Raw genomic sequence first — 25,575 nt, forward strand, 5'->3', positions numbered from 1 at the left:
AATTCAGAGTTTGAAGCTGTTTGAGTCTAAGATAATATAAAGGAGTTCAATGTACCACACAAGCAAATGAAAAATGGACTTAAAATGAGGAAAAATATTTAACGCAACTGACTCATTGTTTTTAATGAAGGAGTTAGAAGAGAAATATTCTTGGCTTTTGCGTTTGCTTCTTTGTTTACGTTGAAGCACATATATCGTGACAAAGTATATAAAAATTATACCAGAAAGACTTTTCCTTGTTAAGAACAGTCGTATTTTAGAAAAAAAAAAAAAAAAAAAAAGCGTGCAATCCCGTAAAGCCTCAAAAAGTAAGACGAAAAGCATGGAACATTTGAATTTGGAATCCTTTTTAAATATTTCGTCATTGAGAGGGCATTACCATGTTAGTAACCACTACTGAAGTCTTCTTAGGCCAGAGTGAATGTAACAGTTCATAATATTATAGAAACAGTCAGTGAAAAGTTTTTTGGTGGGGAAAGATGTGTCACACTATGACACTGCAACAGTCAGCCTCCTTACATGTCTGGAGTTGTTACTACCATCTTGAACAGAGTAACAAATCACTTTAATATGAAGAAATAAGTGTCACACACACACACACACACACACACACACACACACACGACCACAGAGAGAGAGGGGGGGGGAGCTCACCTGAGGTAAGGAGCACCTGGTTCCCCGGTATCCTATGAGAAGTGATGGAGTTGTTGAAGACCCATGAGTACTTTATTGATGGTGGAGACGCCCTCACCTGGCACTTCACCTTCACCTCCTGACCCAGCCCAGTTGCCACCACCCTCGTCTTCTTCATGCTCCTGCTCCCTACCTCATTCACACTCTCCACCTCGCTGCCTTCATCTCCGTCTTTGTCTTCATTGTAGCATACAGGGGCATCTGAGACAGCAGAACATATATTTTTTTTTAATGCTCGTAACATTAGACAAACAGAACTTTACAGCTTACTTATCGTTGCACACCCTATTGCCAAACAGTATTAGGGATGATCTTAAGACAAAAGGAAATTCCTGTAAATAGCAATTTTGTTCTTTTATTTGGCACAATACCCCTCTCTCGTATCAATTTGCCCTCGTGTTGTTTTTAGTACATTTCCTTTTTTCCTTTCCCCTCATTTAGATTAAATATTCGCGGTTGAAACATCACAAAATTTTTTCATCACATAATTTCTGGAATACACGTCAGTGTCAGTTGAGATATACATCTGTTACATGTTATAATGGAAGAAGTGATCTGAAGCACTTCCCAATGAGACCAATAAGATATATATTGAATGTGGCAAATACAACGAAGAAAATCCTAGCAGACACCTACTGTAAAATGTGAAGTCGGCTGAGGGAAAAACCGTAATATCTTGTATAAAATTTAACCCGTCCTCATTATGTTTATATTACCCATAAAGGAACTCATTTCACAATTTTCCCCAAACTGCCAGAAACAGTGGACATGTTTATCCATTTGTAATTATGGTCACACCTGATGAGAATATGCCGCCGAAACTTGGGCAACATGCCAGGGCAATGGATGGGTTAGTTATTATACAGGTATAGTTTACGGTTCTTTGCTGACATACCCTCAGGACACCATATAACAACGTCTTCTATGATAAGTTTAGTGTAATATATTTCACCTCATTCACCTTCTCTGTTTCTAAGTATATAATTTTTTCTTCGTTTCTGCTTTCATCTTGCTCTTACAGCTCTCCTTATCCGACATCCTTTCCCCTTCCCTTTGTAATGAAGTAGTCACTTGATTAATGTTCTTAAGTAACTTTGGGGGATAGTTCTTTTAAAAGTCAGATATTTCAACATTTACTCAGTTACTGTTTCTATCACTATTACTCCAGTATAAAAAAAAAAAAAAAAAATCATTACCGAATCCGTTGAGCTTCCGAAATTTTGGTGTACGTGGCATCATCGCTGTTTGGTACAATACCCAAAGAAGTAGAAGCAATTGGATATTGCAACTCCTGCTCCCTATGATTAATGTAATGACCAATATTTTTAATTTGTCCATTGATTTTGACATGCTACTGATTTTCTTAAAATCGAACTATTTTCTTGCCTGGCCCTCAACCTTCCCCCCACCCCCACCCTCCCCAAAATGTCTAATTCGAATAAAAATGAGTTGAACAGGTTCTGTGTTCTCAAAATCGAATATCTTCATCCTACTGTAGATTGACCCTTAATCAGCCCATCAGTTCTGCTCCAGCTAGAATAAAAAGTTGCTTTGAGGTCAAACATTTGACCTTAACCTGTGACCTTGACCTCTGACTAATTGTTCACAAAATCGAATCCACCCATCCATGTCATAAACTGAACTCTGCCATAATGTTTTGACTAAACTGGATTAAAAAAAAAAAAAAAAAAACGGTGACATATGTCATTTGACTTTTACGTATGAACTATTGTTCTAAATAAAATTTCAACCATCTGCTTTACCACTGAGTATTCCACCACTGTTTTCTGGTTATCCTGTTGACACAGAGATGCAAATGGGTTGAACTTTGACCTTGCCCTGTAATCGTGGCCTTTGACTGACTGCTTTCAAAATCGGCCACCTTCCTCCTTGGCTTACCCTTAACCATTCCACTCAATTGGGAGTGAATCCTTGTGACCAAGACGTTTGACTGATTGTTCTCAACCTCGAACCTGTAACGTTTCCATTAAGTTTGGTCTAAATCAGATAAAAAGTGTTCACACTGACCTAATCATATAATCTGGCATTTGATTTATTATTCTCAAAAACAAAAATTAGTCTGAGCAGCCCTTCATTCTTCACTGAGTTTGTTTCAGATGAGATTAATTCTTTTCTTTTATTCACGTACGGGCCGAACTTTGACATTTCCTCTGCTCTTTATCTTTGATCAGTTGTTCCATTTATCAAGCCTATTCACCTTTGCCTTTTCCTCAACACATTCTCATAGTTCAGGTGAATCGGGACCAAAAATGTTTACACTGACATTGATATAATACTTGTCTTTTGAAATGCAGTTCTTGAAATAAAAGTGTTTTTCCCAATGGGTGACTTTGAATATTTCTACTATGTGTGGTGAATTTAAAGCAAAACTATTTAAACCATACTGTTCACACAGACTGACAGGCAGACGGACAGACAAAGAACCCCCCCACATACACACAAACACACGTACGTACACACGCACACTCCCAAGCACTGAGTAAAACAACACCTCGCTCACACTGTCTTGGGTGTAAAAATAGTAGTGAATATGGTCATGTAAGCCAAGATTGAGTCTGGTTAAAAACTGGAAGCTACCACATCATTAAAACTTCTTTTGCTGTTAAACCCAATACATGAGTTTGCTCATACCATTTCATCTTGCAGCCAAGATGCCGGTCCAGGCTTCCTTTCAGCTCCGTTCTTTATTTACTGCTATGGTCCTGACGATTATTGCATTTACTGACCTACATAAATACCCATAATTAACTTAAACATATCTGTCATGTGAAACTTTAAATACCTTGGTTAAGTTGTGATATATAAAACGTGTGCTCCCAAGATCAGGGAGGGAACTGTATAACTGCATCATCAGAAAAAAAAAAAAAAAATGTAACTTTCCCTCTTGCTGGAAGTTTGCTCTCATTCAGCCAGTCCCAAAGAGGGGTGACCATTCCCAACCCTCTAATTATCGTCCAATTGCTTTAACATTCTGTATCTCAAAAGTTTTCGGGTCAATTCATAACAGAAAAATATTAAAGCATCTTTCCTATCACAACCTTCTTTCCGATCGTCAGTATGGGTTCCGTCAGGGATACTCCACTGGCGATCTTGTCACCTAGCTTTCAGACTCCTGGTCATCCTCCTTTTGGAACTTCGGCAAAAGCTTTGCCATTGCACTTGACATCTCAAAGGCTTTCGATCGAGTCTGGTATAAATCTTTCATTTTCAAACTGCCCTCTTATGGTTTCTATCCTTCTATCTGTGCCTTCATCGCTAGCTTCTTTTCTGATCGTTCTATAGCCGCTGTTGTAGACGGCCATCGTTCTTCTCCTCGATCTGTCAACAGTGGTGTTCCTCAGGGCTCTGTCCTATCACCAACTCTCTTCCTTTTATTCATCAATGACCTTCTAAGCAGTACATCTAACCCTATCCATTCATACGCTGATGACTCCACCCTTCACCTTTCCATTCGATTCCCGCAACGCCCATCTCAGCAGTTACTTCAACAAACAAGGGATGAGGCTATGGCACACCTAATGTCTGACTTGGCTCGTATCTCTGACTGGGGTAAAAATAATCTGGTTGTTTTTAATTCATCTAAGGCTCAGTTCTTACACCTATCAACCCGACGAAATCTTCCACAGGTATACCCACTAACATTTAATAATATTCAGTTTAATTATCCATCATTCTTGAACATGCCTGGGGTTTCATTTACTCGGGACTTATCTTGAAAAGATCATATTACATCTCTTGTAAAATCTGCTTCCAAGAGATTGAATGTGCTAAGCTGACTCTGTTCTTTCTTTACCCCTGCACAATTGTTGACTCTATACAGGGGTTTTATCCGCCCCTGTGTGGAGTACAACTCTCATGCGTGAGGAGGCTCCCCACATACAGCTCTCCTCAATAGGGTGGAGTCAAAGGCTTTTAGTCTCATTAACTCTCCTCCTCTTACTGACTCCCTTCAACCTCTGTCTCTTCGCCGCACGGTTGCATCTTTATCCCTTTTCTGTCGCTATTTCAATGGTCACTGCACCTCTGAACTGTCTGCATGCATTCCTCCACCTCTACGATGGGCGTGTAGCACCCGTCTAGCAGCAAACTCTCATCCCTTTTCTGTCCAACTCTCTAATGCAAGAGTTAACCGTTACTCCCAGTCCATCACTTATGCAACAGGTCAACTCTGGAACTGTCTCCCTCTATCTGTATTTCCTGCTTCCTATGACCTCCAGTGTTTCAAACGCAGTGTGTCCAGGCATCTCGAAATGATCGGATCTTGAATTTGGCTCTCTCTTGTATTTTGTTTTTCTCTTGGAGGGAACTGTTATTGCGGGCTCATGGACTTTGGTTCCTTCTTCATCGCATTAAAAAAAAAAAAAAAAAATTGCACGCAAAGCAGAATCAACAAAAAGTATTGGTGTGCACATTTGGCATGAAACAGTTTGGTACCACGGACGATATTTAGTGCAAAAAGTTTGATTTTTCGCTATGTTGTTAAACGTACTGAAATATTTATATATCATATGTAACATGACTGACATTTTTAGCGAAGTTATCATTTAATGGATTTTAAGGTGATAATTCGTTAAATCTACTCGAGGCTTCGCAAGCCTATATAAATTATTTTAAATATTATCGTGCCCTTCATGGGCACGACTGTACTGTACTATTGGCCACAAGTATTCTTACCTAAGATTTCGCTCTCCCAGATTTCATCTGGTAACACTGACTCCATGTCCAGATGTACGAAGTCCTATGTTTCTCGCCTTATTTTCCCTTCACATATACTTCTAGCTATTTACTCATCTTGGGACGATATTTTATGAATATTGCTCTTAATCCATCCAGTCAGCCAAATGTCTATTTACTCTGATTTTACTTTTATGTGTGAAGGATACTCGTCTCTCCTCCCCCTCCCCCTCCTTCCCTCCCTTTCTCTCTCTTTTACTTCCTCCCTCCCACTCCTCATTGTCTCTCTCCTTATCCTTCCCTCCTCTCTCTCATTCTCCCTTCCTCGTTTCACTTATTCCCCTTCCCTTCCATCCTCCATTCTCTCTCTCTCTCTCTCTCATGCTTCCAGATATTTACCTCTCTTGAGACGATATTTCTTTCGTCTATTATGCCATTATCGATAAGTAGTTTCTGCTAATCCCTCCATCCAGCCAATAATTTATCTTAGGTATTTGCTCTCACATTCTGATGGTTGGATTCCCGTCCAAAGGGTCACGAGATCAAGGCTCTTGCCGGTCACCAGGATTTGTGGGATGGACTCCGCATTTACTTCATGTCCATATCCATTCCCTCATCCCAGTCTGACGACTCTCGTTAGCATTAGCGCAGCCAGGTTGGGCTCTGGCTTTCCGTGGAACTGCTCAGCCTTGGTCAGTTGTGAAATATTAATAATATGTAAACAATCAACAACTCGCCTCTCCTACCCCTCCCCCTCTCTCTCCCCACCTCTCTCTATCACTTCTTCTCTAAGTGTTTTTAAAAAGCGATGCCACTCGGGCGAAGGCCTCGCTACATAGGCAACCTGTGGTCACTGGCCCACAAGTGACCCTACCTTCCAAGTAGTACGGTTCGCGGAACAGTGTTTACATGAAATTGTGTATAACCCCTGATTCAGCTACAGAGCGATAAATGGTGAAAATAATCCCCATCACAGTAATAGTTACACATATTAAACTGCGTACATCAAAACTCTGACTTGATTCCTTATAGGCGACCAGGTTTAATCATTACTGTATTAGTGAAACCTATTGAATATAGTGTTAGGCAGTGCCATGGTCTGTTTGGTATCCGTGTCTTTATTAATTAGGTATATGATCATTACCTTACTATGTTTTTGGTAGTATAACATTATGATTCCACCGCCGCTGGATGATGTGTTGTTAGTTCTTGCACAGCGAAGTCAGGATCCGTACCCGGCATTTCCTTATATTTATAATTTATAATAATGTGGCCAATACTAAAGTTAGTGTTAAGAATGGTAGTTATGTATAAATAATACAAAAAATTCTTGTCTACAGGGTGTGTGTCTGTATATGAATCCGCTACAGGCATTGGCCTAAGAATATATATATATATATATATATATATATATATATATATATATATATATATATATATATATATATATATATATATATATGGAGCCTCAGTGATAGAGTGTGCGTTTTGCACGCTGGTCAGCGCGGGTTCGCCTCCCGCCAGAGTTGTAAAAACTTTGGGACGCGTTCACCAAGCTACTTGCTACCGGTACTTTGGCGGACGCAAGGGGTGCTGTGGTTGAACCAGCGTCGCACACTAGTATGTTTGCACCCAATCGGCTTAAGGCGGGCCGATTACACTTGGTTCACAGACTACACACACATCCAAAGCCACTCCAACACTACAATCACTCACAAGCACTTCTCACCCTACATACACTCTCTACCAGACAGCCTAAGCACTGGGTAGAGATACATTGGCTGTATCGTTCCTGCTTCGGTAGGGATAGGCAGGTCCTGCAATTGACCTCAACAGGTGATGATGATGATGATATATATATATATATATATATATATATATATATATATATATATATATATATATATATATATATATATATATATATATATATATATATATATATATATATATATATATATATTTGTACATGGAATCAGTGTTACCAGATGAAATCTTGTAGAGTGAAATCTGAAGTATGTATGAATACTTGTGGCCTACATGTATCATTGCAGGCAACGCTCTAGTTCCTCAAGCGGGGACTGCTCGGGGAAAAATGCATCGCCATTTTATCTCTCTCTCTCTCTCTCTCTCTCTCTCTCTCTCTCTCTCTCTCTCTCATATCACTACTCACAATTAACGGTGAGGTTAAGTGGTGTACTCTGTGCATCGCCCTCCACGTTAGAAGCAGCACAGATATAAGGTCCTGCCTGGTGCCTTGTGATGCCCCGCAGTGCCAGACTGTTCCCGCTCACCACCACGCCCTTGCTGGGGGTGTGCACCAGGAGGCGTTTCTGCAGGGCCACAACCAGAGAATACATTAACAGGGGCGTGCATCGGGGGACGCTTCTGTGGGAGCACGATTAGAGGACACGAGGGACACGTTACAGGGGTGGACACATAGTTTAGTTACTGAGAGCTGGGGACGTTTAATGGGAAACATCCCCCAGAAAAAACAGCTAAGAAAAAAAAAAATGGAAAATTGTTGTTGGAACTGATGGAAGGAAAATGACTCGAAACTTTGGAGAGAAGGAACGGTGCATAGGGAATGCACGGTGGGTTGGTTTGACAGAAAAGATAAGGAAAGGAGATAGAGTGTACAGTTAAGTTTGAGTAAGACCTTAATATATAGAGATGGTAAGACACTTGTGAATGGAAGGTTGGTATGGTTAAAATTCTTTTAGGGACAGATGAGGTGAGTGTTGTCAAAAGAGAAATTGGGAAATGAATCAGGGAGAAGTGGTATTTCCATTACTTTCACTCTTACATCACAATATTTCAAACAACATCAGTATAAAAACATTCTAACATCTTGATCACATGACTCGCTCGACCACGTGCTTATATCAACATTCCCAAACTCTGTCCACCGCTTAAAAACATTTTACCATATTTCCTCAAGTCTCTTACGCTACCAAGCTTGTGCTCATGGCACGTATTCCTTCATAAGTCCTGCCTTCTGTTTTACAGATAAAAGAGAAGTGGTAATATTAAAAGGACTACGACTTAATTTTAACCAAAGGAATGAACTGCACTGTATTACGCACCAATAAAGTGTGCATGGTGAACGCGTGACGAGTGAGCGCGCGCCAGGTTATCACAATTTCCCACTGATATAAAATTATTGCAGAGTCTCCAATATTTCATTTGCTAGAGCTGACGCCAAAAACGCAGTGTTAAGAAGGAAAATCTTTTAAAATATGCTTGCGTAATAGAGGCGTTCACCGATTAAAGCCGAACACTCCCTAGGAAAACCCGAGATTCCAGGAGGTTCCTACGCCTTTATGGGTGAGTTTTTAGTTTAACAAAAGTTTTTGAATGAATGTATCACATGCAAAAGGAATTTTAACTGTACAGTATTTCACACTGGAGTAAAGTCACTAGTCTCTGCTTAAAGTGACGGTCGGGTCAAGCCGGTCGGGTCGTGCCATGCCACTCATGTCCAAACTTAACTGAGAATAAACATCGCACGCTTGCTCGTAACTACAGAATACAGTACACTGCAAATTCTTCTTCCCTTGCCTTTCCCCATGAAAAGTTTATTGCATATTACACAAGAGGCTATCGATCTTTCTTTTTTCACCATTTCCTGTCAGTTCGCATTTTTTTTTTTTTTTTAATATAAGATAAACCGAAAGTGTATCCAATCGCCTCCATAAAATCGGAGAGAGAGAGAGAGAGATGGTAGTCGAGGGACCTATATATTACGACGGTGATATTGGCACTTTTAGGTCATAAGTAGGGAGGGTGTGCCTTTACTCTCTCTCTCTCTCTCTCTCTCTCTCTCTCTCTCTCTCATGCTACCCCACCTACACGACTGCTGTTGTTCAACTCATCCTCCCACTGCTCATCTTCTTCTACCGTTTTCGTAATGTTATTCCCTACTCCTGTTGCATAACTATGTCTTTGATAACTGATTTCTCAGTATTTCTTTCCTGACACCCGCTGCTATTCTGCAATAGATATAAATTGCTCACACATTAAACCACATTCTCGTTTGCCATTTCTTAATTTTATGCAATGGGAAACTCCCCCTCTCGAATTGCACAACTGGTATTAATCCACCCTCTCCCTCTCCAGCGGTTCAGTATGAATTACTGGAAGCAGTGCAGCCCCACTGTGCTCTCACTTATTCAGAGATACCAGGAATATATATATATATATATATATATATATATATATATATATATATATATATATATATATATATATATATATATATATAGGATCATCATCATCATCATCAGCCATAACTAGTCCAATGCTGAACAAAGGCCTCCCCCAACCTTTTCCACAAATTCCTTGACTGAGCCAATCTTTGCCACGTTTTCCCTGCAAATTTCCCTATCTGATCTCTCCATCTCCTGTCTGGCCTTTTTCTGCTACGCTTACAATCTCTTGGTGTCCAGTCAGTCAGCCTCTTGCTCCATCGGTTATCCCTTATTCTTGCTATATGGCCTGCCCACCTCCATTTCTGTCCTTTTATAACTTCTATAATATCTTTGACTTTAATCTGCCCTCTCACCCAAGTTGATCTTTTCCTATCTCTTAGAGATATCCCCCAACATTGACCTTTCTATTGTTCTCTGAAAATGGATTAATTTATTTTCCACTGATTTTGTCAGTTTCCAGGTCTGACAACCATACGTCATAGCTGGAATTATACATTTGTTATATACTTTTCGTTTCACACAAAATGGCAAGCTACTGTACTTTTCATAATGTCTCCATGTTTATCGAAAGCTTTCCAGCCAATTGTAATGCGCCTTTCTATTTCGCTTTCTTGATTTTTCGTTAATTTTAGTATTTGTCCCAAGTATATATATATATATGTATATGTATATATATATATATATATATATATATATATATATATATATATATATATATATATATATATATATATATATTGCCAGACTCCTTAATCCCGTAAGGGGTGGCCACAAACAAATCGCCTCCATGTAGCCCTGTCCCCCACCATTTCACTGCCCTGCTCCCAGGTCACACACCCCTCTCTCAGATACCTCTCCATTCCATCCCTCCATCTCATCCTTGGCCTCCCACTCCCTCTCCTTCCCTCCACCTCACTCACATACATGTTCCTCGTCAATCTTTAGCTCTCCATCCTCTCCACATGGCCAAACCACCTCAATGTGTTTCTCTTAATGCTTCCTATTTCATCCAGATCCACAGCACAACGCTCCTTCATTTCCTTATTTGTCACTGTCTCTCTGTGTGACTCCACATGTTTCTCTCAAATAACTCATTTCCACTGCTCGCACTATTGACTTGTGTCCAAATAACAAGGTCCAAACTTCACTTCCATATGTTAGAGTTGGTATCACAATACTGTCATGTAGGACGCTGGGCAAGACTCGCTATATTTGGACTCGATGGAATCGATTCTCAGAGGTGGAGGGCTTGCTAGAATCGATTCCAGGATCGATTCTTTTCTCCCTTCCCACCCCGCCCTCCACAGGCTGCCAAGCCACTAAGCCAGTCTCTGTTACGAAGCAACTAGTAGCGAGCGAGGCTAAAGGATTCCCCACCCAGTCCTGTAATGAGTCTAGACGGAAATGGAAATCAGAATTTAGCCTTAAGCCCTCAACAGACCTGCGTCAACACCGTCTTATATGTATGAATGGAGATTAACAACAGCAATTAAATGTTTTGAGTAAGGTTTGAAAATAAAATTGCAAAGAATGAAAATGTGTTTATGTATTTTATATAAATTAATTAGAACATTCTGCCAGGCTGACCTGCGGGTGGACTCTTTATTCTAGCGGGACTACATGGCCTTCGATAGCAACCTCAAGTACTGATTAAAAGAATAAAGAAAAAAAGAAAGAAAAAAACTTAAACGAAAGCACTTCCAGTATTTTATTCATACAAGTGACATGGAGAAAAAGTTATCATATTTTAAATGCACCAAAATGAAAAGACTTATTTTACCAAAGAACCGAAGTAGAATAATTTTACAGGTAGAAACAAATAATTATCCTTGCTGGGTATTTTGCCTGCGAAAATAGTATTATGTATATAATATTACATGTGTAGTAATAAAATAATTTCTATATTTTCCTAAGCTAGATTGGCATTTTAACCAAGAAAATATCGAGTCCATGTACATCAAAGAATATATATTCCTTTTTTCTTTTTTTTGCATTTGAACTAAGGTTACAAAGGTAATATTACAGGTATAATAAACTAATAGTAAAGAAAACTTTTTTGTGTGTTTTACTTAAAATTACTTTACAGGTAATATTTCATGTACAGTAAATAATATATATTACCGTGTTTCGAAATTTGTCTAACAGATTGCTTGTCTCAAATACTAATGAATGAACGCTGTAAAGCGAGCAAGCCCGTCGATATCCGTGAGACGACTCGTGAGCACTGAGCAGGCCACAGTGAGCCTAGGACAGTCGCAGAACTCGGCTTACTAACTAACGGTTTGGGGACTCATGAGAGCTGACACGGAGCGTCGGCGCCTGACAGTCTGCTCCTCGCGGCGGGCATAGTTGTAGAATCGATTCTTGACTCGATGGACTCGATTCTGGGATCGACTCCGCCCAGCCCTACTGTCATGCAGTAACTTTTTCACTTCCATGCTCACTTCCCTGCTTCTTATCACTGCTTTCAACGAACCAGCAACCTTTCTTCCTTCTTGTACCCCTTCAAACACTTTGACCGCTAACCTACTATCCATACTCATCACACTGCCGAAGTACTTAAACGCACTCACATTTGTCATTTCCTCCTCATCCAACCTCACAGTACAATCACTGACTTCATTTCTCTCGAAAACCATAACGTTACTCTTCCCTACATTTACCTTTAGGCTGCTTTTCTTACAGACACTCCCAAACTCATTCATCATGCCTTGCTGCTCCCCTTCGTCTTCACATAATAGCACAGTATCATCTGCAAACAACAGTACAGAGATTTTCCACACACTGTTCCCTCTCATTAGGGCAACTCTACCATCCACTGCCCTACCTTGTATCTCTTACAATCCCATCCATACAGACTGAACAACCAAGGAGACATGACACATACCTGTTTTAATCCAACCTTCAAATACAAAAATTCACTCAGTTCACTGTCCACATGCACTGCAGCCTTAGCACCCTGATACATACTCTTCACGGCATTCAACAACTTCTCATTTACTCCATATTTTCTTAATACTTTCCACCGTCGATTTCTCCAAATCCATGAAGGTCGCATATACTACATCTTCTTTCCCCTCTCTAGAAACTTTTCCACTAAAGATCTAAGAATGAATGTCTGATCTACACAACCTCTTCCTTTCCTAAAACATCCCTGTTCTTCTCTAACTAATTCTTCTGTTATCTCCCTAACTCTGTCAATAAGTATCCTGCCATATATTTTTCCTGTTACACCAAGAATACAAATGCCTATATGACTGCACACATTTTTTTTTCCCGTTTTCCTTTGTACCCAGGAATAATTATACTTGGCTTCCAATCTTCTGGGACTTTACCTTCCTCCCAGGCCAATCTGCACCTCTTCTACATTCATTCTACTACAATCTCTCCCCCATGCTTCAGCATTTCACCACACACTCCATCAATTCCTGGGGCTTTCCCCATTTTGACTTTCTTCATTGCTTCCACAACTTCCACCCTACTGATTTTTTCCTCTCTTTTCACATCCTTCCTTCTCCCAGCCATTCTCCGGCCACTTATACTCGTATTATTTTCATTCTCTATGTTCAGCAATCCCTTATACCCCGTTCACACATTGCCGAAAGAGAAGCCGAATGCATGCCAAATAGGCTTCGGGAAACGTTTGGCGGTCAATTCTGGGCTATTCGGCGCACTTCAGGAACGTTTCGGGGTGTTTGAAATGGGTTCGGGCAAGTCACCGAATATTTCATCAAACATGAAAGATTTGGTGTGACCTGCCCGAACTCACTTCCTCAGGACCCCCTCGGGTCGCATTTGGTAATCCTTCGGTATGCATTCCAAGCATTCAGTATGCATTCGCCGATGCATCGCTGACAAAATGACCATTAAAAATCGGTACGATGTCGACGATGAATCAGCGAATATGGACAGAATACATACCAAAATTATATCGATTGTCCCAAGAATGTATACAGAATTTTGAACACCGCCCACCGAGGCATATATAAAAGGCCAAAGCATCCCAGTCACACTTTCCAGAGCTAGGAGAACGGGCGCACAACAGCATCTACAGGAGAATGGAGGCGGCATCTGAAGACCTGTTCCTAGAGGACCCCAACCCCCACTTCCAAGATTGCGGCCTGTCGCAGGAGAGCCAGACTCCCGATGAGGTGGTGGAGCCCCTGGTCCCACCCCCAGATAGACCTGCTACTACGTCGACCTCGAGAGGTCGCATGAGAGGTGATGAGGCTGGTTCCAGCAAACACAAGTGAAAAATGGCCACTAGGGACATCTCCTCCTCTGAAGAAGACCAACAGCGGTTGCCTGACGACAACGACAACAGCGAGATGTCACAGGTGTTTGTCCCCAAGAAGGTCCAATGCACATCAGCCAAGCTGAATGAATGGCAGGAGTGCGACTTGGCTGAGTGGCTTCAGCAGCACCCTATGTTTATAACAAGAAGCTCAATTGCCACAAGGACGTCGCCAAGAAGGCGAGATTGATGGCTGACAAGGCCAAGGAGCTCAACATGGAAAGTGAGAAACAGTGCTTCTTGTGTGTGCCGTGATTTTTTTCTTCATGTGTTTAACAAGCAGTGTGTTCATGTAACACTCATCATGTGATTTTTGTGAACCTATAGAGGTGCCTCAGCAGTTATGCATATGCAGTAAATATCATTTCGTTTTTCAAGCAACCAGCTGCGTGTTTGGGTCGACGGCATGTGGACTCGCTACTTGAAGCTACACCGCACAAGGTCAGGCCAGGGCCCCATCGTGGAGCGAGAGGGACGCCTGGATATGGGGCAACTTCGGCTTCCTGAGGTCGTTTGTGTCGATGCCAAAGACATGACAGTCCAAGGTGAGTGTTTTGCGCAGATACAATCTTGAGAGTGTAAAAAAAAAAAAAAATCCTGTAAAAAGTTTAAGAACAGACTCCTGTACAAGACTCTACATAATATTGTTCCTGAAGATAATCGTCCTAGTGTTTTTATTTTATTTTTTTTTTCAGCTGCCCTTTTCCCAATCAGGAGAAGGTACGCGTAGTGAGGACGAGACACATCTGACCCAACATGTGGAGGTTGTGCGCAGCGACGACGGAGGGGGTGCAGCCCAGGCCTCCACCAAACACGCCCAGAGGACGGCTGTGCGGCGGGAGGAGACACCCTCCACCAGCTCCTACTTAGCCCAGGTGAGAATCGCTTTGCTATGAGTGGCCCTATAATTTTTCAGTGAATACCCTATCCGCTTTGTATGTTGTACAGTATTTTACAATGAATGTCTTACTTCCACAGCTCATGACACACATTGAAGACAGCCAGGCCAGTGCCAAGCAGCTGGAGGAGTTCCTGAAGCCGAAGAGCCCCAAGGATACCCTTGTGGCGAACTTCACGGCCTACATCAAGTCGGTGCTGGATATGCTGTCGATGAACAGTGTGATAAGGTTCCAGCATGACACCACAGCTCTCCTCCTCAGCCTGCAGGAAAGCGAGCTGGCCTCCACCACGGGGACCTCACCAGAGCCAGCAGCAGCAGAATCCACACCGGCAGTAATGCCTCTCCAGCACTCTGCCCTGGCTCCTCCTCTGCTTGACCCAGGGCCATCCACCTACGCTGCCAGCCACATGCAGCAACTGCAGCAGCGGGTGTGGGAGCTGGAGCACCAGCAGCAGCAGCGCAAGCCGGTGGTGCCTACTCCCCCCAGCACCGGCCGATGTCAGCCAGTTTTTCAAACCTGTCATTCAAGGAACTGCTGGGTGTGTCATTCATGAACAGGCCAGCGAACCAGTCAGCTGTGGATCCGACTACGTCCAGGCACTCAAGTCTCTCGACTCCCCTACGACAGCATTCCACCCCCAAGAAGTATACCCAGGTCTAACTGTATTACCTTATAACTATGTATATTAATGAAAGCTATTCATTCATGCCATTTATGCTATTTTTCCTAGTGTAAGTAAGATGATCAGTAAAGTAAATAAAGTGTGACACTGAGTTTTCTTACTGTACCAACTAATTGCGAGCTTAACTATTTTGGTATGTAAAAGAACCCGTATGTTTTTTCCAACAATGGTATTTCTTTTATTTTTTTTTTACAAGTCACAGCGAACACAGTGCATGATAGAAATACACTATGTACAGTACATATTACTAAATGACACAGCATAATCTAAGACACAAAGCATATATTCTATCACACAGCTTGGCCCAGGCACTGAAGTCTCTCGCCCCCCCCCCCTACAACAGATTCCACCCCCAAGAAATATACCCAGCTCTCACTGTATTAACTTATAACTATGTATATTAATGAAAGCTATTCATTCGTGCCATTTATGCTATTTTTCCTAGTGTAAGTAAGATGATCAGTAAAGTAAATAAAGTGTGACACTGAGTTTTCTTACTGTACCAACTAATTGCGAGCTTGACTATTTTGGTATGTAAAAAAACGCGTATGTTTTCTCCAACAATGGTATTTTTTTTATTTTTTTTACAAGTCACAACGAAAACAGTGCATGACAGAAATACACTATGTACAGCTCCGTTCAGAAGTTCGTACTACACCCAAAGTGGAAGGCACAAGCCTCGGTCCGCTCTTTCTGGACGACGTTAATACCCCAAACCTCTCGCCACCCTAGACAGAGCAGCAAATACCGGAACAGTATCAGTCACACGACGAATGCGAAATTTGAGATGAAACGGATCTTTATACAGATATTGGCAAGTATTAATACATATTAATGAAGGAAATACGTGGACATTATGCGGTTGTGATGAAAATATGTATACAAGTAATAAGTTACAATACACAAATAGAGGGAAATGAAGAACTCTGATATGAATCAATAAGTGATTTGTGAGCTGACTATTCTCCCAATGAAACACACACACACACACACACACACACACACACACACACACACACACACACACACACACGCACACACAAAACACACACATGCACACACAAACACACATACACGCACAAACAAACACACACACACAAACACACGCACACACAAACACACAGACAAACATAAACTCATAAGAACAACAACAATAACAACAACAGCCACCACCACCACAGTCTCCGCCACTTGCCACCCACCACAACTATCCACCACCACCAACGCCGCCGCCGCCACCGCCCACCACCACCGCCGCCACCCACCAACACCCACAATCCACCATCACCGCCGCCGCCGCGACCACCGACCACCACCACCGACGCATTAACAAATCGCATAATTGTGCAGGAAAAGACATTGCAATAGTTTACTTCATCCGTCCTGTTTGTATGGGAAGGCCAAGGAACACATTATATTTATTACGTGTGAGTAATCTTGCATCTAATAGGAGGTGGATAATATATAAGCATAATTATACGGAAGTTTTCAGACAAAAAAAAGACAATTTCATTTTTATTTCTATTTTTAGTCAACAATATATATATATATATATATATATATATATATATATATATATATATATATATATATATATATATATTATCTGTATTATATCTATACCTATCTATATCTGTCTCTATACCATATCAAATTATCTATATCATATCTGTATCTTTATTATATCTATCTATCTATCTATAATATATGTCTATTGTATCTGTTATATCTATCTACTGTATCTATTATATCTATCTATCTATCCACAGTATCTATCTATCTATCTGTTTATCTGTCTGTCTGTTTCTCTCTCTAATATGCATACATATCCTTAATATAATGATAACTGTTGCCTAACTTTTCACATCAATATCGGGTCCAGCCTCCCTCTTTCTCAATCACTGCTTGCAACCTATCAGGCATGGAGCTTACAAGGCCACGGATGAACTCGTGTTTGCACCGGCAAAGTTCCTGCTGGGCGTTTACGTGGTCGAGATCATTTCTTGTCCTCTCGTCTCCTGGCTGCCAGGTATTAATCATGTCAGCCCAAACATGTCTGTTACATTTAGATTAGCTCCTTTGGCGGACCAGTCTGAGAGATGAAGTATGTCTTGTCTCTGAAACCACTGCCGTACTACTCGTGCGGTGTGGATGGTGCACCGGTCATGCATGGAAATTACAGGTCCATCTTGGAACGGGAAACCCTTTGCACGTAAAGATGGCAGAGAACGTTCCTCCAGGATATGGACACACTGGTCAACAGTAAAACGCCCCTTGATGCTGAACATGTCACCTAGGCCACGTAGAGTCAGGTATCCCCAGATGTTACGGGTAACGTGACCCGATCGTGCCTCCTCACAAATGTCGGCCCTCTCGCATCTGTATGCGAAATATATATATATATATTTTTTTTTTTTGTATTGTTGCAGCCATTAGACAGAATACTAGTTGATGACATGCCCCCCTAACCTTATATTATTTAGAACTGATCACAGGTTTTCTCGGCACTAATGTCTTTATACAAAGAAAATAGAGGCAAAGAGTAGAAGGAATCATATCTTTTTCCAGGATAATATGAACAGAATAAGACCAAAACAAGGGATCCTGATTATTTTAGATGCCTGGTCATATTGCCTTTAAAAGACTGGAAATCAGGGACGGAGGGGTATGCAGACTGCGGAAGACAGCTTCATTATTGACCTATTCCGTAGGTGAAAGTCTGAATATCGGTTAATTATGTAACAGCGAGGGTGAACAGAAAACAGATGACTGCAACGAAGTACGGAATTTTATCAGTAATAAAAATGGTAATATCATATACCTGGTGTTGTTTCTTCTCCAGCAGTGAATCCTACCATGCGAGGTGGAGGAGAAACACTTCTCTTCCATGAAGATGACTCGCGACCAAAAGTCTAAATTCTTCTGAAAGTAGCATTGAGCAAAGGCTAACCTCCCCTCTCTGTGTTGTTGTATCAGGCTTTCCATCATTGCTGGAATTCTATAGTGTATACCAGCGTCATCCAGCCTTGGCCTGACAGTCAGCACGGACACCTCTGACTGAAGACTGTCCCTTATGGCCACCGCGATCGTAAGAGGTGTTGCCCCTGCTGCTGCGACAATAGCAGCAACTCCAGCCTGGGTGGTTCTTCGAGGGGTTCCCGTCCTTTCTAACATGAAAGTATTCGCTATTAGTAAATTTGGCACTAATAAAAATCAACGCCGAAAGTCTAGTTTGGGAAAACTTTACGAGTATGTGTACTTGTGCTGAAATATATTGTATGATATGAAAATATTGTTACAAGGGCAACAGTTGTACTAAACAAACTGCTGCCTATAAAGATAGTGGCGTAGCGAGACTAAATGCAGCTCAAGGCCGGATATCCTAGTTTCGCCGCATCACTGCACGGGACAGCCCCGCAGAGGCGATTGCTTGACCGTGGTTCAAGGCTCTGCTTGGCCAGACAGGCCAGGGTTACACAACAACAACAACAACAGCTACATCAAGAGATGGGAATTGAAGTCTCGTTCTTAGAATGACTAGGACTGATTTGTATGTGACCATCATAAATTAAACCCTGTCAGTTCCATCCAAAGAAACGTAAACACAAATATCCATTTCATTGAGATGCCTGGACGCACAGCGTTCGAAATAATGTGGCACTATGCACGGAAAAAAGACATCCTAAGACATTTCAACAATTAACTAGTCGTATACAAGAAAGGCAGATTACTAGTTAACAGATGCATCACAGAGCGGGTGAGAGGATGGTGCAAGGCTAGTGCCTCGTTTCGGTCGTAATGGGGGAGAGATACAAGCAGAGAATTCAGAGGAACAGTGGTGTGTGTGTGTGTGTGTGTGTGTGTGTGTGTGTGTGTGTGTGTGTGTGTGTGTGTGTGTGTGTGTGTGTGTGTGTGTAGAGGGAGAGAGAGAGAGATAGGGATGGCCCGAGGAGTATGTGATTGGGTGGGAGGGTAAGGACAATTTTGACCAATTTGATCCGTTTGGCGTTACGGTTTGACCAACTAAACAGATGGAAACAAACAAAATTTATGAGAAAGTAATTTTTATTGTAACAGACTTACAGTATTTCCTGGAAAGTAATTTATTTACTGGTGACAAATTTAAACAAACTTTCACTCTGGATTTCTGGTGCATATAGACACAACTTATTTCAAAATCGCACTACTGTTCACTGATTTTCAGTTATACAGTGAGAGATACAAGATGCTTAAACTGACTACTTAAAAAAAGAATAACATACACATACACAAATCACACTTGGTACCGGTAAGTCAAATAAGGAAAAAGGTGAAAAACGAATGTTGAGTCAACTTGAAGTGAATGTGGATAATGGATTAATAAGGATTCAGCAGTAACAACCTGTATATACAGATTGTGTAATAATAATGGCTTTTAGAATTTTATTCTTTTCATGAGTTTCCACCAATTTGCAGTTTTTTTGAAGATCCAACTGATCAGTTAGGTCACTTTCACAAGCTAGAACCATCAGATAATGTAACGTTTTTTCTTTGGTTCGGTTTCGCAAATAGGCCTATGTTTTTAAAAGCTTAAGCCTGCTAAATGACTTCTCGATTTTTGAGCAACTCAGTAATTCTTTGACCAACTCAGAACACACACTAGGGGGGGGGGACCCCCCCTCTCCCGGTCGGGCCATCCCTGGAGAGAGAGAGAGAGAGAGAGAGAAAGAGAGAGAGAGAGAGGCCGAAGGGAGTCAGCAGAGTTAAGGAGACGAACAAAGCCTAAAGAATAAGTACAGTATGCATCAAAATCATTATTATAGATCACTTTCATCAAGATGCAAAATTATTTCCAAAGATCATATGAATACGTGAAACAGTTAATTGCTGTAGCTCCGTACCCATCTCACCCTTGCAATTTCATGTTGCATCACCGCCATCCAAAAATAATCAAACGAACAACTGCCCGACACTACACAGAGTATCTCGGCAACATACCCCCTTCTCCACACAATAATACAAATCACAGATCACCCAACACGACAAATCACAGACATACAGTGCATAAACACAGCCATTAGCCACCACAGCCATCCAAACCCTTCAGTCAAACAGCATCCTTCGTGAACCACCACCAGACATACACTTCTCATCAACCCTACCCAGAAAGACACGAACACACCTACTGTATACTCATTTTTTTTTAAATTGAGGCGAAGATGCACTTGACAGGTTGGTGATGATTGGCTGAATGCAACATGTCCGAATAACATCCTCGTATTTCAAATAATTACCAGGTAATGTCACATTACTTGGTAATTATTTGAAATACACCTATGTTACTCGGACATGTCGCATTCAGCCAGTCATCATCAACCTGTCAAGTGCATCTTCGTCTTAAAAAAAAAAAAAACAGTATAGTCAGACTGCGATGTGGTCACCACTGTTCCCTGCTACGGTTCTGACACAAAATACAACTCGCAAACAAGTTACTTTGCCCACACTGCAAGGCAACCCCCCACACCACAACACATTCATTCACCACATGCACATCACTATTGCAACACAGTCTTTCAATAAAACCTCAACCAAAGACTTTTGGAAACGACGGGTAGAAGCTTCTGATTTCCATTGGGATCACAACGAGATGAACCTGGGGTTGCAACAACAACAACTACAACATCCAAACCTCCGCCGACTTTCAAACTCTACTTTACTTTTTCACCACCTTATCAAGATCCTTTCTCTCTTCATGACCACACCAACTGTATATCATTATATGTTATCAATAAGCCTCCTCACACCAACAATTTTTCAGTTCCTATTATTCTCCATTCTCTCTTCATGACCACACCAACTGTTTATGTTATCAATAAGGCTCCTCACACCATCAATTTCTCAGTTCCTATTATTCATTATTAAACCCACTTTATACACGCCACACACATTCCAAAACTGTCCCATTTCCAGTGCCATTACTCCATAATTTCCGTCCTTATGCCATACAAAGGGTTTCAAGTGATTACACACCCACACCCACACACACCCATAGCCAGACACACTCACACCCAGACACAAACACATACATACACATACACACCCATACCCACACCAACAAACCCACACCCATACCCACACCCACACCCACACTCACACCCCCACACCTCACCCATACCCTCACACCCACAGGCCTACACCCCCACACCACTATACTCCCACACTCCCCCCCCACTCCCACATCCCCCCCCCACACACACACACTGTGTGGACAATGCATCGCTGAACCGAAGTCTGATATTTTGTGAAAGATCAAGACAAGGTTCAGCAAACATTGGCTGGGAAAGTGTCACGGAACATTATACACTGCATGTAAATCACGACTTTACTAGGCATAAAGAATATTCGGATGTGAGGTGTGCGAACGTGAAAAAAGCAACAGAAGAGGCGAAGTGAACATCGGCCACCGTGCGTGGCCCCGCCTGCTGGCTCTGGCAGCCACTAATAATTGTGAATGTAGTGTAAGGGATATTTGGCCATGAAAATAATGCATAATAATTACTATTTTTACACCTGTTGCATATGCTTTACATTAATCACCCACACCACGTCAAAAAGTAAAATGGGAACGTTGACCATAATACTCAGGATGTAATTTGCCACTCTCCCAAAAGCTGATGCTCGAGAAGGTTGCAACCCCGCTCCCACCCCTTTACTACGCCAGTCCACTGTATAAAGCTGTTTTCACTGACATCTTCCACAGGGGCCGAAAACTAGTTTTAGTTTCTTTTAGCACTGGAATATAACGGGGAGCTATTGTTAACAATTATTCATTATTAGCATAACATTACAGTAATACAAAAGACTTATGACTTACGTTGGTCCTGAAGGTTGGCACTCTCCTCCCATCTCTTTATCCACTTTATCATGTTTTTGTAGTGAGGTCAAGTTGATGCGCTGTTGCCCTGATGGAAAAGCCATCATCACATAGCGCGAAAAAATTGACCTCTGAGCACTAATTTCTCGTCTCGCCGATTTATGTCAACTTGGTGGGGCACGTGATGGTGCTGATTTCACCTTTGAGCAGAGGATAGCCAAAACACCTCGATGGAACACCCCCTCCCACACCCCACAGAGAGAGAGAGAGAGAGAGAGACAGACAGACAGACAGACAGACAGACAGACAGACGGACAGATAAAGAGAGAGAGAGAGAGAGAGAGAGAGAGAGAGACAGACAGACAGACAGACAGACAGACAGACAGACAGACAGAGAGAAAGAGACCGACGGTTACGTAGAGGAAACATCATGTTTGCTACTTCATCTTAAAACATATGATTTCCATTATTCCTTAGACTCCACCAATCGTCTTCATCTACTTTGAGTATGAACATGAATTTTAGCTGTTCAGATACTTCGTAAATGTTTGAATATCTTGGCTGCATACACATTATTTTTGGCTGCTTAGAATTTCCTTTAAACGATAGAACTGTTCATAAATACTGAGCTAAGATGGTTAGCTGAAAAACTGCCCGTGTCTGGGGATTAAGACATGCGATAACTCACTAACTCGCATAATCATATTGATTCATAGCCGAGCTTCTAATATTCTGTTATGTGCTTTTCTGCTGTTATTTTATTATTTTTTTAAGGCGGGCGAATATAAACATACTTTCATCATTTAATCAGCAGTAAGATTGACTGATATCTGTGAGTGTGAAAATAAAATTCTCATTTCATTTAACAGTCGGTGAGCGAATGACACTGCTTTGATACTAGCCAAAGTCTGGTTGCTCGTGGGAGGTCCGAAGCTGTAACCTGTCGTCCGGGAAGGAGGGGGAGAGACTAGCGCCTTCCACGCTGGGTGTAGTACGAACTTCTGAACGGAGCTGTACATATTACAAAACGACACAGCATAATCTAAGACCCAAAGCATATATTCTATCACACAGCTTGGCTCTCCTAGTCATCCACCCTCTGGTCCTGCCATGACACGTGTCCTGCAGGTGAGTTGTAGAAGTCCTTCAGGTAGTTGCGGATGTTCTTAGGTGCCGCAAGAGCTCTTGAGTTCACCGGGGGCTCCAGTGGTTCCAACTGCCTACCATCGCACCAGGCACCCTCGGTGACCCTGTGGGTGACGGGGTCTTCAGCGTCAGCATTGGCCATGCAGTACGACGGCCTCCGCTCCCTCAGGAGATTGTGGAGACAACAGGCAGCAAGAACTGGTGCTTCCACATCCCTCGGCTGCAGTAGCATTGCCGTCAGCAGGCAGCGAAATCTGGAAGGGATAAGAAAATTTACCATTATTCGCACGGCACCATGCGACAAAGAACACTGACTCCTCAATTGTATTGATATATAGACATGTCTGACATTTGTAGACATCAAAATTTCACTTACCTGTTCGCGAGGATGCCGAAGGCGTTCTCGACCACTCATCTTGCTCTGGAGAGGCGGTAGTTGTAGATTCTCTCCTCGTAGGTGTGACCTAGGTTGGGGAAGGGCTTCATCAACCATTCTTGAAGGGCGAAGGCATCATCTCCAACGATGAAGTAGGGCACCGGGCGTTCGCCATCAATCAGAGGTTCTCGGGGAGGCAGTCGAACTTGGTTATTCGAGAGCGCTTTGTGTAGGGTTGAGTTGGTAAATACCTGGGCATCGCAAGTTGCCCCATTGGCACCCACATCAACAAACATGAATTTGTAATCACTGTCGACCACAGCAAGCAGGACCAGGGAGAAGAAATCATTGTAGTTGTAGTAGTAGGATCCACTTTTGCTAGAAGCATGCATACGAATGTGCTTGCTGTCTATCACTCCAACGGTGTGATGAAACTGCCACCTTCGTGAGAAGCCCTTCCCAACTTGTTTCCATTCCTTGGCTGCCGATGGGCAAACGATCACTGGGAGGTACTCGGAATCCAAAGGAAAGGCTGCAGTAGTTGTCCCCGGTGGCCAGGTACCTGAGGGTGATGGAGAGCCTCAAACCTGCCTCCAAGGGCTCCCGCCAGAAGGTGCGCTGCTTCTCGATGCGAGGATGAATTCTCTCAAGGAGTTCACAGAAGAGGTCCTCGTCCATGCATAGGAAATTGCGAAATGATGTCCTGTCCTCCAGTATCAGCTCCTGCAGAAGGTTCTCCCACTGGCCAAATTTTTTCCGTAGTTGAAGCCAGTCACGGGACCAACAGGACCTCTTCTGACGAATCTTGTGCCTCCTTCGGGGTGGAATGTGGTCTTTTTCCTTGTCTTCCAGGTACAAGTAAGTCAGATACTTGATGCAGAGCAGGGAGTCCATCTGTGCTTTGCTCCACAGGGCCACGGCTTGCTTGTTGACTTTGCTGGGGATGACTGCTGTGATGTCCATTGTTGCTCTGTTGGAACTGGGAGTGTGATGGGCTTTTTGGTATGTGCATATATATACACCCCTGGGTGGGCGTGGGAAGTTCGGTATGCACTCGGGATGCCCTCGGTACAGCATCGGCGATGCTGTACCGATGTCGCACCGAAAAAATGACGGTTAATTTTCATAATAGGAGTTTCGGGTTGGCGTCTGTGCGTATTCTGTTTGCATTTGATTTGCGTTCAGTGTGCATTCTATTTCGTCGGTTTACTGTCGGCGACATCAAACAGACAGCAGACAGAAAGGCCAAATTTGGGCAGTTAGGGCCCGATTCTGGCCGAATCCCAGCCGAATACGGTTCGATGCGCATTCGGCATCTCATTCGGCGATGTGTGAACGGGCCCTTGGAGTGTTCTCTCCATCTGCTCACTTATTCTTCCTTCTCTACCAGTAATCTATCATTATTTATCTTTCACTCCCTGACTAACTTCTTTAACACCCTGTCTAACTCTACGTCTTTCCAGAAAATTTTCTTACATTCCCTCGACTTTACACTGAAATTCCTTCCAAATTTTTCAGCCACTATCTTCTTACTCTCTCTTGCTAATCTTTTCACCTACCTCTTCTTCTCTACATATAACTCTCTCTTCCATTATCCAATTTCCTTCACACCGCTGTTTCTCATCCACTCACTATATGCTTTCTTCTTTTGTGCCACAGCCTGTCTCACCTTTTCATTCCACCATGATGTTCTTTGTATCCCCTTGCATCATCTCTTCACCTC

General features: G+C 42.2%; 1 protein-coding gene across 1 annotated transcript in view; it reads right to left on the reverse strand.

Annotated features, from left to right (window-relative positions):
• LOC145408707 (adhesion molecule nephrin-like) overlaps window positions 1–25,575 on the reverse strand; it is a 199,446-nt gene that overhangs the window by 101,479 nt on the left and 72,392 nt on the right. The window contains exons 3-4 of the mRNA XM_080279375.1: window positions 7,562–7,721; window positions 655–894 (exon numbers count right to left, since the gene is read on the reverse strand). Of these exons, the coding sequence (XP_080135501.1) occupies window positions 655–894; window positions 7,562–7,721 (400 nt within the window). The remainder of the gene's footprint in view (window positions 1–654; window positions 895–7,561; window positions 7,722–25,575) is intronic.

This window comes from Coenobita brevimanus, chromosome 78 (assembly GCF_032717465.1).
Source record: "Coenobita brevimanus isolate Jiangsu-jjx chromosome 78, ASM3271746v2, whole genome shotgun sequence".
NCBI classification, from domain to species: domain Eukaryota; kingdom Metazoa; phylum Arthropoda; class Malacostraca; order Decapoda; family Coenobitidae; genus Coenobita; species Coenobita brevimanus.